General features: G+C 36.8%; 1 protein-coding gene across 1 annotated transcript in view; it reads left to right on the forward strand.

Annotated features, from left to right (window-relative positions):
- Window positions 1-13910, forward strand: part of GALNT2 (polypeptide N-acetylgalactosaminyltransferase 2) — a 93406-nt gene that overhangs the window by 62360 nt on the left and 17136 nt on the right. The window contains exons 7-10 of the mRNA XM_021391438.1: window positions 717-838; window positions 6651-6738; window positions 10479-10566; window positions 11684-11787. Of these exons, the coding sequence (XP_021247113.1) occupies window positions 717-838; window positions 6651-6738; window positions 10479-10566; window positions 11684-11787 (402 nt within the window). The remainder of the gene's footprint in view (window positions 1-716; window positions 839-6650; window positions 6739-10478; window positions 10567-11683; window positions 11788-13910) is intronic.

Consider the following 13910-nt stretch of genomic DNA (forward strand, 5'->3'; position numbering starts at 1 on the left):
GCCAAACAAACAACAGAACCTGAAGAAAAGATAACAACAACAAGAAACAAGAACAAAAGAGATTACAGGAAACACTGAAAAGAGATTGAAAGGGATGAGGAGACGGGCTCTCAGACATGAATTAACAAAGCATGGTTATTTCTGGAAGAAGTAGACTGAAGAATGGACAGACTGTTCCTGAGACCTTCTAAAATAGGGGAGTGAAAGGAGTGCAGAAAGATGGGTAGGATCTTCAGTTCTACTCTACTGTCATAAAGGCAGGCCTTCTTCATTCATCCAGCAGTAATCCTTCAGTTATGCTAATAAAATCAAAGTGGTACTGTATATTCTATTGTGGATATTAGCAAAAAAAAAAAAATTGCTCTCAGTCTTGATGTTAAGTAACATTTATCACTATTAATGACACTTGGTGTATTGCAGTCCCAGCTGTACTTGTGTATTGCTTTTTTTTTTTTTTGAAAAGGCACTTCAGTTCTTCTGCTTAAATAAGATTAGAGCCTGTAGACTTGGGTGCAGTAGTTAAAGATGTAGGCTTTTTTTATTATGAATTGTTAACCAGCATCTTTTCTTTTTTAAATTGAACTCGTGTGTTTGTGTCCCGAGTTAGAGTAATTAAATTCATTACTATCTTGGAATGCAATCATTTGTCTCGCTGCTGTTGATTGTTTTCTTCCAGAACCTATGTCAGCTGTTTTTTTTTTCTTTTTCCTTCTCAGGCTTGATGCGCTCCCGTGTCAGAGGGGCAGATGCAGCACAGGCAAAAGTACTTACTTTCCTGGATAGTCACTGTGAATGCAATGAACACTGGCTGGAGCCGCTTTTGGAAAGAGTAGCTGAGGTTAGTAAAGAGTTCTTCTAAAGTAATTTCCTGAAGGAGTAGCTTTTAAATTTTAAAGCCATCTGGTTTATACTACATTAATTTTATGCATTTTTCTAAAGAAGCTTTTTCTCTGAAGTGAGGTGATGGAGATGATCAGAGTATTCTGTGATTAAAACTCACTTTTTGTTCATTTAGTCTGTGAACATAGGAACATAAAAAGTGAATATTTATTATTACCTTCAAAAGTAATTCAAATATATGCTTCTTTGGTTCTTTAGGGACCTCCTCTGTAATCTTTAGAGCAAAACATAGTTCTCTGCAACCAATATCATCTCAGTGTAATTCAGTTTACCCTGAATATTTATGCCTCGTTAACATTCAGTGTGATAATGGGAGAGAGGTTGAGCTGTGAAACCAAAATTCTCATGGAAATTAACAGGGACCATGGGCTCTCAGCTTCTGTGAAAGTGATGTTTTGCCTGTGTCCCAGAAAAGCTAGTGACAGGACTGAGAGTTTTACGTTCTTTCCGTGCTCTGGAGGAACTCAGTTGAAGTAGACAGTGAATCAAGCGTAATCACAGAGTGCTAGGGAGTGCTCAAAACAACAGAGCTATTTCCATAATTGCATTTTCTTTCAGGTGAACACACATTTTAATTTAACATATGTTAGTCTGGAAAATCTTTCCTTCAAAGTACTCCTGGTCAAAATGGCTTTACTTTGTATTGTTAATGCCTAGTTTCTTGCTTATCCTCCCTATGCTTTCCTTTGCGTTTCCTCCAAAAGAGAGGGGGAGGATGAAGTCATATCTTCAGTATGCCAAGAAGAAAACCAGTCATCGTTGTCAACTGGGAACTTCTCTTACTCTTTTTGGTCCTACAGTGTTTTATTGTGTATTCCAAAAATACTGTAAACTAAGACACATCAGCATTTAAAATACTATTTTAGAGGAGAAATAACTGTAATCAGTTTAAACCTGAACACTTTTAAAGTATTTGGAGCCCACAAAGCCCTTGAGCATGAGCAGCATAACACTTTGCAATTTTTGTGCCAATGTAGTGTTGCAGCCTTAGAAAGGTAGTTTCCACACAATTTTTAACGAGGAGAATAAACTTGAAGGCATTAAATACATTTTGGAAGGAAGTGGAAAATGATTTCTTCTAAAGCAGTGGCTTGACTGTAGGATGTGGGAAGTGTTCTCAAATGTAATTTGTTTGAGCCATCCACCTCTTTGAGAAACTAGAAGACAGTGGTAGATTTGGTCTACGAAGCCTTGCTTTTAGCAGGAGAAATATTTTGCTGCTTGTCCTTTAATTTCTCTGAGCATACTTATTTAGTTTTGTTAAAGTGTTAATCGTAACAGAATATAAAACCTATTAAATTGCTGCCAGGTTAATAAAGATAATGGCATTACATGTGGTGTACTTGATAGGACAAATTGGTGCATATTTTCCATTTTGTAGTAGCTACTTTTAGAAGCAAATGAATGATTAGATCCTTCAAAACTTGCTCCTCGCAGTTGTCACAGTGATAAATGCTAATTGTGAGCCATTCTTGATCTATTGTTAAATAAATGATGTGGAATTCCAGATTACTTTTACCTGGGAAGGTTCCCAACCAGCAGGTATGAAGTTTGTTAGAGGCGCTTCTAAGCTTTCTGCTTGTTCAAATCATTAGTGTATGTATAGTGCTTGCACATGGCATATGATAGTTCCTTGTTATTTTAAATGGATTAATTTTGCTCACAGTGCAGATGGTATGTTACTTGATGTTAATCAGCAGCATTTTCTTAATGGTCTTGGTGACAAGAAGCTGAATAGATGTGAACTCCTTACCTAACTTTGAGGCTGAAGAGGATTTTTACATCAGGACTACTAAAGATTAATGCATGGTTCTCTGATGCTCTGCTGCATCTGTTCTGTGTGTGGCAGAAGGGTTACCTTTTCCTTCAGTTTCAGAGTTGCCCTCTTGGCATTTAATTCTGTGTGAGTTTTAGGAGTTTTGTTAAGTATTTTAAAATATAAAAATATAGAGCTGCCGGAAACAGTCTGACTGGAATCCATTCTACAGTATGCTATCTGATGTGCTGTGTGTTTGACTTCTTATGTGGTCACCTGAGGCACTGAGATCCTCTCTTCAGTTGAAGAATGATCCATCCCAGAGCTTACTTTTTGAGATGGTTTCCTAGTTAGAATGTCCTTGTTCATTGTCCATACTTGCTTGCCATTCCTGGAAGGGTTGATACTGCTAGGAATTTCCTTCAGCAATTTAAGCAAGGGCCTAAAGCACAAAAACAGAAGTATAAGGTGAAAATGTTAGCACTCAGAGTGTACAGATATCTGTTCAAACTGTAGCTGGTATGCCTTCCCCTGCTTTGCTCCCTACTGCAGAGAGGTGAGGTTTTCTACCTCTTTGCACAGGGCTACCTTTTGTACCTTCTGGGTGTGTGTGGGTATTAGGGGAGATGAACCACACAATCTCGAATGCATTGGTTACATTGGTAACCACTCTGTATTTCATGAATGTTTTTCTACTTGGCTTTTTCCATTTCCTATTTCTAATCACTTTGTTCTATTTTGAAGGTATATTGACTAGAGAAAAATAGAGATTGGATGGTTCTGATGCAGAACTGAAGTCATCTGTTTTCATAGAATATCTGTAAATGGTCTATCACTTTTGATAATATTTTTACCCAAAACACCTTAAAGGAAGAATGAACTAGGATTAAGAAATGATATGTGGATTCTTTTCTCATATCTCTCAAACTGTGACCTTCAGTGAATTACTTCCGACTGACGCATTGCTGAAAGGAAAATATTTGTATTTTCTGTTAAGAGTGTTGTGGAGTTTAATCTTTGAAGTGCTTTGAGGTTTTTGGATACTAGATTGGGGGAAAAACAATGTATGCAGAGTCTTGAGGATAATTTCTGATTGTTTATGAGAATAACGAGTAGTAGTAGTAGTCTAACTCTCTAGAGCATGTATAACCTCCTTATGAAATATTAAAATGAAAGTCTGCTACAAAATTCCAGTCACTAGAGACCTGTAGTGTTCACAGGCTATTTCTTTCCGTTGGCATCACCGAAAAGCACAAGGTTTCCTAATTGTGTTTTCCATTATAAGTTATGGTATAAAACCTTCAGAACAAAATGAGATGGGAAAAAGGTTGGTTTTGCTTTTATTTTTTCCAAAACGCACATCAGTTTCCTACTGTAATAACAATGTGGATTAATATCTATTGTGCTTGAGGACAATTTAAAAAGAGCGGGGTTTTAGTATTTTAAGTGAATGGTTTTGAACTCCATCTACCTTAGAGACCCACAAGCTCTTTTTTAGCAGTCTCTGCATTAACAATTTTGTAGCGCCCTGCAAAGCGTCACCTTAGGGACGTGCAAGTATTTTGTCTGCTTTGCTGCTGAACTTGCTTTGAAACATGGAGAGGACAGCATGTTTCCAAGGCCAGGAAAGTGGCAGTTGTACATCAGCCTGAGTGGTTGCAGTCTAGGTATTTGTGTGTCAGTGAAATAACGAAGTTGCCTAAGTAACACATTAAGTGTTGCAAATGGTGCTAGTTTGCTGTTGCACTGGTATTGACAGAATTAATCAGACCGACAGCAATGACCTGAGGAAATCCTGAACGTGTAGAGACTGTGCTGCCTGCTTATTCAGCATTGTGGGGATGTAGTGGAGATGAGCTGAAGCCTCACCGAAGCTCTCCCTAATGTGACAGACGATAGGCAGTTTTTACCACCACGTTTAGCTGCATCAAGTGTAATCATTTGAGAAAACACAGATTTTTGCTGGAAGAGATTTTTCTAGATGGGCATAGATATTTTTAAGCCACCTCAGTTTTAGCTGAGGAAGGAAGGGTCATTTCGCATTTGTTTCTATTTCATGCTGATGAGTGTATTGTGAATACTGGGTAGGCTGGGTATCTTTGGAAGATATCAGCCTTTAATTAAAGGAGTTTTCTATATGCAGCGTCAAAACTAGATATCTAAAACAGGGCCGTGGGTACACCTGAAGTGTTTTAGTTTGTAGAAAAGCACAGTAGAAATCTGTGGTGTTTCGCAGTTCAGATGCAGTCAATCATAATTGCCTCCCAAGTGAAGCACTGCTGGTAAAACCATATCCTTGTATTATGAACACGTAGACTTGGGTCTACAGCTAACACAACGTGAGCTGGAGACATAATCAATAGCAGAATAGGGCAAGATAGTCCTTTACTTTTGTTTCTAATTTGGTTTAGGGCAAGCTAATTAATAGCTAGTGAAAGACATGATTGCAGTTTGCATTATATCCCTCAAAGTCTCGTGGTATAGCTGAAGTTCTACTTAAAAGGAATGTAGAAGCAGTAACAAATTGTCAGCTTTTAGCTCAGTCTTCAGCTTTTGGCTGGAGACACAACTCAGATTTTCCTTCTGGCTAATACAGAGGGAAAGTGACCTTTTGTTTACTTAGGCAGAATGATGTAGTATATGTCAGCTATTTAATTTGGGCTTACTAAAATCTCTACAGATTGAGTAATTAAGATTCAGTAAATGAAAATGGGTGTTTTTGATGTCCTTTTTGAACCAGCGAAAGCATTTGACTAAAAGAATTGCTTTCAAGCTTTCTGTTAGGAGCTTACACTATATTCTCCTGGTTTAGCACCAGCCTGTTCTGTATAATACTGCAGCAGCAAAGGGGATGTGCTGTTGAACCCTTGTTTAGAATATATGTGTTGTTGTTTGGAGCCATACTATACAGATAAGTTAGTATTTTTTTAACCACAAGAAGAGTTTCTCTGTAAAACAGTTACAGAGAGTAGTCTCCTGTTTATTTAAAGGATTTTTATATTTACGAAGTTGGTGCTCTGCTGTTCTGAAGTTGCCTGTACTCTGTTGCTAAATACTGGCATTTAAAGTTCTGCACTGAACCCAAGCTACTTGTTAATCAAACTACCATAGAAGTTATACTTCAATGTGAATGTATCTTATTTCTTTTTTCTTTTTTTTCCTCTTTTGCTTCAAGAGGTACTTCATGGAGAAGAACTGGTTTAACTGTGATACTGCTTTTCTAATATTAGATGATTCTCTTTTGGAGTACAGATGTCTTATGATCCCAACGGATGATGTGTGTGGAGTTGCTGGAAACATTTTTTTTTTTTTTTTTAACTTAAAAGCTATTTTGACAAACACATGAGCTAAGGTAATTAATGTTGCTTAGAATAGTATACGAGACCAAGTTCAGACAGAGGAATGTAGTATCTATGCCACTGGAATTTTGGCTGCCAGAGATTAATAGCATTCGTTAGTTTAAGAGGATTTTTTCCTATTTTGTATCTGATTGCGAAGTGTGATTCTTCTAGTGTGAAATAGGTTATCATTAACCTAAGACTTTTCTGATTGTAGAAAGGCCTAAATGTCCCTTAAAGGTTCAAGTAATAAGACCAGAGTACGTTACAAGGCTAGAAATTTGCTGTAAAAATATGAATTACCCAGATGGTTCTTCTCTTTGAGCTGGTTTAAAAAGTAAGAATGAAAATGCTGTTTGCCTGTCAGCCTTTTGAAATACAAGTTTGCTGCTTTCTTCATGAGTAAGCCAGAAGAAGAGGTTTACTTGTGTATAAGGTAGCCTGGAATACAAAGAGGATTCTCAGCCATATTAGTGTGGTTTCTGCTCTCTGAAGCAGTGGTGAGCAATGCTATTCAGAGCCAGAAGCTGAAGCAGGGGAAAAGCTGGGGGAACAGTATTCATGAAATCCTGCTGAACTCTGCAGCATCTCATCCTGCCTGAATCTTTCTATATTGATTTCGTTATTTCAATATCACTTTCTAATATTTATTTTAGGACAAGACCAGAGTTGTATCTCCTATTATTGATGTAATTAATATGGACAACTTCCAGTACGTGGGGGCGTCTGCTGATTTAAAAGGCGGTATGTACCTGTGCTGGAATACAAATAAAATAAAAAGCATCAAGAGTCAAAGCTCGTAGTCACTGCAGTTGTGGAATGGGCGGTTAACACACCGCTTTTCCTTTTTGCATATCTAGCTTAATTTCTGTATATCAGCTGTTTCTAGTCATAGATTTTAATTGGCCTTATTGCATTCTACTTGAAAACAGTTTGTCTTTATTATAGAAATTGTTCTAAGTTTATGCTGCTTTTTACCAGTGTACAACAGTCACTCCAATTTGTGTCAGTATTGTGTATGTGTCAGAAGCAGCTTATGGTCAGAGCTTATGATTCCCTTTTTACATAAGACAATTCATTTAATTGCTCTTTATTAGTTTAGAAGTTCATCAGCAATGCACTGCCTACGAGTTTTTTTTTTAAGATGCTGGCTTGCTTAAAAATTAATCTCTTCTGAAAAAGCAGAAACCTTTGGAATGTGTTCTTATTTTTTAAAGTGTTTTGTTAGCCGTGGTCTATAATTGTGAAGAGAGTAAAACATAACCTTGAAATCTGTAGTGTTTATATCTTTACTGGTGGAAAACTTCCTTGTTAAATTCAGTTTAGAATGCTACAGTTTCATTGTCTGGTTAATGCAAACTGTTAACAGCAAATAGTAAAAAGCTTTGTGAAACCCTCCAAAAATGATTCTTTCCCTCCTTTTCCAAAGGAGAAAAGACAACTGTGCAGTAAAATCCTTATTTGTTAAAAGTTCTTAAATTTTTATTTCACTGTTAGCAGGTATCTGGCATTTAGAATAGCTGTCCCATAACCCCTCGACAATAATTGTTCCCACAGCACTAGAGACTGTGCTGTCTGTGTAATAGATGTAAGATAAGCCACAATATTGAATTTATGTGGTAGTGTTTCCACAGTGTTTCAGCCTTTTTTGAATGGGCTCTCTTCAGTGAGGTAGGAGAAAGCAGTTTTAAGATCATTCTGTATGTGACATCCTAGTCCATAACCGGCCACCAAGTGTTTGTTCCAGTGAACTAAAGTAATAATTGCATAATGTTGCATATGCTTCCAGTTCCAGTCTTGATCTGGAAGTGAAAGTTTCTATATCTTTTTAATTAGCGTTCTGAAAGAATGTCTGCAGTGGATATATTCACAATATGCTAATATATAATACTATTCTATTATCTGTGCGCTAGCTTTATTAAAGCCTTAAGGCTTTTGCCCAATCTATTCATTATGCAGCAACTATGGAAATCTCTATACCATTATGTAGCTCTTATTGTTGTCTGCAGTGGGAGGAGGGGTTCTCATTGAAACCTTAGATTGGTTCCTGTGGGGTTCATGCTCTTTAATTCTTTCCAACTGAACTGGGAGAGGATTGAGCGATCATTCTACTTGTTACTGCTTTTCATGCTTCATCTATGAAACTATGTTTCCCAATTTTTTTTTCTCTTTTTAGTGCTCGTTTTCTCATGTACACAATAGGTTCTTTAAAGTGCATTGAGCCTCTGTACTTCTGGACTGAGAAGTGAGAAGCTGCCTTTTAACAATTGAAATTTTTCACATAGCAGTGTCTAAATGCTATTTGGTGGTATGTTCCAATGTGAATAATATATTCTCATTCAATTCCCAAAGGACAGATTAGCACGTTAGGGGCACAACAGCATTTGGCATCACAGGACATTTTCATTGAGGCCAAGTCTAAACATGGAAATCAAACCATGCTTTCAACCTTAGATATAGTGTCTGCGTGGCTGAACCATGGAGAGCTGAAACAGCTGGGACAGCATTTGTGCCTGCTCTGTTTTGCAAGACTTAATCACCCAATACGAGCAATCTAGCAAATTCTACGGTCTTAAAAGTGGACAGGGCTGAAATAATTACCATGTCTGGCCACTACTAAATCCATGCACTTCATATTACTTTTTTATTTTTTGGAAGGGAGGAGGCTTACAAAGCTATTTACACCCTGAGAAGCATTTTAATTACTGGAATAAACTGTAGTTAACTGAGATCTAATAACTTAGGTTATGCCTGTTATGAAGTTTACACATGATAGAATTTCATACTGGATATTCACTTGTGTTTAAAAATATTCCTTTTACAAAGTTACTGATACTATCTCATTGAGCGCAGTTTTTTCCCAGACTCAGTGAAAATGGAGACAGAAGAACAGTTTTTTATGAGTAGACAATTTATACACTTGTTCCGAGTTTGCAATGCAGTGCTGTGTTCCAAAAGAGACCCCTTGTGTTCACTGTGGTGTACGTAACTCTATCTCTACCACTTGTGCTGGGGAACAGTAGGTTTTTTCAGTTCTTCGCAGATGCAAGTAATTTCACTGCGTATGCATGATGAAATGAGATTTTTTTTTTTAACTGCATGGAAATACTGGAGTTGGTTTTAGTTCTCATGCTGGAGGCTTTGCACTGCTATCAGTTGTAGCCATTTTAATGCTTTGAAACTTGGAGTTATAGAACATTTAGGTGGTCTTTCATTTTTTACAGTGTAACACTACAATTTTACAGCTTAAACTTGTAGAGAAAGAGTTGCCATGCATGTTGTAAAGACTGTTCAGGATAACTTCTGTGAAATGGGAACATCTTGGGAGTCAAAAACTAAAAAATTTTCGTTTCAGCTCTCCACATCAATCCTTACAGTACACCTTTACAGATCCAGACAAACAGTCTGTTGCCCCTTTAGCTTAATTTTTTACTACTTTCCCCAGAAAGTAACTGCTTTATCTTCATGCTGAAGAAAGAAAACTATTGACATCTGCGCAACAGAAATCTGGAAATCATTTATTACATGACCTCATAGGATCTAAATGCTTTTGGCAGCCCACAGTCTTTGTAAGGCTGGCTCGCTAGATGTACTGGGAGAGCACTGTACAGCCCATGGAGCATTTTCAATAGAGGTTCACACCTAATGGCATAACATAGCTCAAAACCAGTTCGTGTTTCCTATAGGAAGTTTATCTTGCACCTGCTGTGTTTGTTTTGTATTGCTGCCTAAAGGAAGGCGGTTCAAACTGTCGTCAGGTAGAACGCTGCTGTAGGCGACTTGCTGGCCTTGCCTGTTCTGTTGATCTTTGTATTTCTGTACTTAACTCACAAAAGAACCAATCTCTTGTGTGCGTGCAGACACACGTGTATGTATGTGTACAGAAGATGATTAAGCTTTTTGTCCCTGTAGCACTGATCTGGGTTTTAAAAATAATGCGTGTAGAAGCATGTGGTCGGAAAGGATGCAGTTATATGGATGTTAATGGGAAGTGGGAGCTACATAAGCTGCTGTAACCTTTGTGATAGAGAACTGATGCTGATAGAGAAGAGCAGTGAGTGTTGTATAAAATTTCTGTAAGCCTAAGTGTGATTGTATGGTAACAGCTGAGATGCGACAGTACAGTAAAAACTGTTAAGGACAATTGTAAAGGGATGAAGATCTTGACATGATGTTCGATATGACTTATACATGAATCCAGTATTTCATGTATTTAAGGTTTTTGCTTTCTCATCTTTTGACTGGGTTTCTTACATTGTGTAATAGATGTTAACAAGAAAAAATCAATATTTTTTAGATTACTTTTTTTATTGTCCTGTCCAGCTGTTTTCCTTTTCTTTCCGGTTCCTCCTCATTTGTTTTCTACTAAGAAGATAGTACAAGTTTAAATTTCAGTTCCCAGAGATTTTGTTTCATATTATGTTACTACCACTTGAATGATGATCACAGTCGTCTTACCATCCTACTCTGTTTTCTTCTTAAAGGCTTTGATTGGAATCTGGTATTCAAATGGGATTACATGACACCAGAGCAAAGAAGAGCACGGCAAGGAAACCCAGTTGCTCCCATAAAGTATGTCTATATCACTGATTCTCCATTTGATAGATAATGCTTTTTTTAATTAAAAAATGTATTGATTCATCTTCATGGGACTCTGTTCCTGTCAGAGATCTTCAGTACAAATGAATTAGCATTGGTTAGTTTATCTGATTTAAATACATAATAAAACAGGCAGAGGGTAATATTGCTTTAGGACATGATGAGAATATAGCCTGAAGCAGAGTTTACCAGTAATACTGTTCTGTTTTTTAATTTAGAGCGTGACTTTTACTTTTGTGCTTGTCGCTATCTCAGAAACTAAAACTGATGATATTGCCAGTTTGGAAGATTGAAATGGAGACAATTAGTGCAGACAGACTCCATTTTTCAAGACTATAGTTTATAATAAGCAAAGTAGTACAGAATTTGCATCCTTTCTGTTTTCACGTAAGGGAATTTCATTTAATTTTTTTCTTGCTACCTGTAACGTTTCATATTTTACTGTAAATGATACACGTTGAAGTATATAATACTGTATATTTACAATTAGACTTGACATATTTAAAACAGAAATGGATCAAGGACCAAGTGGCTTGTGACTAAACAAAGCTAAAACTCATTTTCTCAGTCTGGAAATGAACCTTAGCTTTCAGGAATATGGTAACTTCATTCATGTTTGTGCAGCCTTATGAGACTCTCAGAAATAGAGTTAAAAAACATGGAAAAAGAAAACAACAAAAAAAGCCACCCAACTTTAAAGTTCCCCTGTAGATTATTTAACCTTTTCAAAAAGATGTCATTTTTGTGTTAAAATTTGATGTTTTATATGTTTTGACAGCTAAAAATACAACAAAAAAGTTTTAATGTTTTATTGCTGTCACAAGTTCCCAGTTTTTAAATAAGGAATTTGGGAGCCAAATGGAGATTTGGAAATTCAGCTTCTGAGGCAATCATGATTATAATGCTGTACACGCCACAGAAATGTTCCATGATGTTGCGCAGACAAGCTTTGACGTGATGAATGTAAACTTAGTTGCCTTTGAAAACATTGCAGCTTTTTTCAAGGAGATATTAACCTTGAGATGCAAATCAGTTACCTCCCAGTTCATGGTTCTGTAGGTGTTTAATTTAATTTTTCATGTCTGCTTAGGACACCCATGATAGCTGGTGGGTTATTTGTGATGGACAAATCCTATTTTGAAGAACTGGGGAAGTATGACATGATGATGGATGTTTGGGGTGGAGAAAACTTAGGTAAGTGCATCATTTACCTTCAGATCAGTTTTGAAAGAAAAGCAAGTTTCAGCTTCGCTTTTACTGTTATGGTTTCATGGTCTTCATGGTTTTGTGCAAAGAGGATGAAAGAACAATTGAAACTTCAGGTGCGTTATTGGTAAAATCCAGAAAGTTGCAATGTAAGAATTAAAACATGGTGGCAATTTTATACTAAGTATGAGAAAACAGAATTATTTGCTTACAGTGCAGTTAAATAGGTTGGCAGGTAAAATGAAATAAACTAAGGATGCAGATGGGAAATATTTTCAAAAATGATACCTTAATTTGAAAGTCATATCCTCTTCTAATGTTATTGATTAAAATATAATGTTTAAATGCTGACAATTTAAGGCAATTTTAAAATGTTGGTGAAATTTAATGGCGAAAAGCAGAGCACGGGAGTTCATGAGTTTAATGTTCTTAAGAAATCAATCAAAACAGCTGATGGAAAAGTGATCTTTCTATCATTAATCCTATTATTCTGCCTGGCATCTAAACTTAGGGTTTTTATTTTATACCCCTATTTTAGCCCAACAAGATAATTATGATTGGGAAGGCATTTTTGCTGGAATTCCTTATTTTCAGATGTTTGAGTGGGATTTAAGGAGGAAGGAAGAGGGACCAAGAGCTTGCACTTCAGACATTACTTTAACCTTGTGGTTAGGTTTGGGATTTGGCTCTCTGCATTACAGTATTATTCCTCAGCTAAGACTAGTGTATTTGTAGTAAAAAAAATATATATTTGGGTGGAGCGGAACCCTGCAATTGCTCGTGAGTTACAGTATGTCATTAATTTAGTTTTTCAAGGTAGAGATCATCTCAGACATTCTAAATAGTGTGCTTAGGACCAGTTCTGAGGATTAAGATGCCTCTACTGCTGTGGTAGCTGTGAAATCCTAAAATACCTTGAACTTGTAAAACCTCATGAGTGCTTTCAGTTACTGAAATATCTGCATTAGGCACATGTGGCCTACAAGAAAATGTCTGTTTTATCCAGCACATTCCTAAATACAGAGACACTGTAACCACTTGCTTAACACTCACATAAGGAACCTGAATGCTGGAAGAGACATCCTTACAGTCTCCTCTAACTTTTCTGAGCAGTACTCGCACATACATATTCTGGGCAATTACTTTCTCTGTTGGATTTTATTCCCCTCACTATTTGGCTGCATGTGGCTAAATTGTATTAATCTGAACATCGTAGTTGTTTTTCCTTTTTTTAAATGTTCTGGAAAGTCATTGAATAAACTTACTACAGCGATACTTTATCCTCTGCGAACCTCTGCTGACACTAGAGCACTTAAATATCTGATTAGCTGTAAGCATGTACTTGAGTTGCTCAGATTTTTTTCTGAAAACTTAGCAACTGCTTGTATGCTTTGATAATTGAGGATTTTATAGTAATAAAGGGCACAAGCAACAGCTCATTACTCAAGGTGAAAAGCTGGCATGCAAAAAGCAATTTGTTTCTTTTGCTGCTTTCTGTTTCCCCTTTTTTGCAGCAGAAGGGAGGGGGGATGGAGCCTTTGGGGTTCCTCTTCTCTGCTCCCTGAAAATGCAAAGTCTATCGGAGCAGACAGTTAATTGTTTGTTCATAGCTGCCAGGTTAACTGAAGATGAATAAAAATTGCATGGCATATGATTTAATTACTGATAGATGACATACACCAGATAGTGGGAATCTGATGTACGGTTCAAAATCTAATGTGCGTATTTGTACAGCCTCTTTATTCTCAGGCATATCTCTCAATCAGCCAGTTGATGTTACATGCAAATAATCTGCTAGATGGACTTGTATAAATATGTTTAGAACTATTTCACTTCATTTAAATTTGCATTTCCTTGCAAGCATGTACAGAGCAGTTATGAGATTTTCTTCACATTAGTATAGGTTCAACTATACTAATAGGTTTATGAGCTTGCAGTATTTTGCCTAGTCTAAGTCCTGTATTAGCCAGGTGACTGTTCTTACTGTGAAGACATGGTGTATTTTCACACTGTTGCCAGATATGACTGATAGCACATGCTTACTGTATAAAACATGGATCAAGGTTTGTCCAGTCTTCTCAAATTCATAGACTCTGAGAGTTTTTGTAATG

The sequence above is a fragment of the Numida meleagris genome, chromosome 3 (assembly GCF_002078875.1).
Source record: "Numida meleagris isolate 19003 breed g44 Domestic line chromosome 3, NumMel1.0, whole genome shotgun sequence".
NCBI lineage: Eukaryota > Metazoa > Chordata > Aves > Galliformes > Numididae > Numida > Numida meleagris.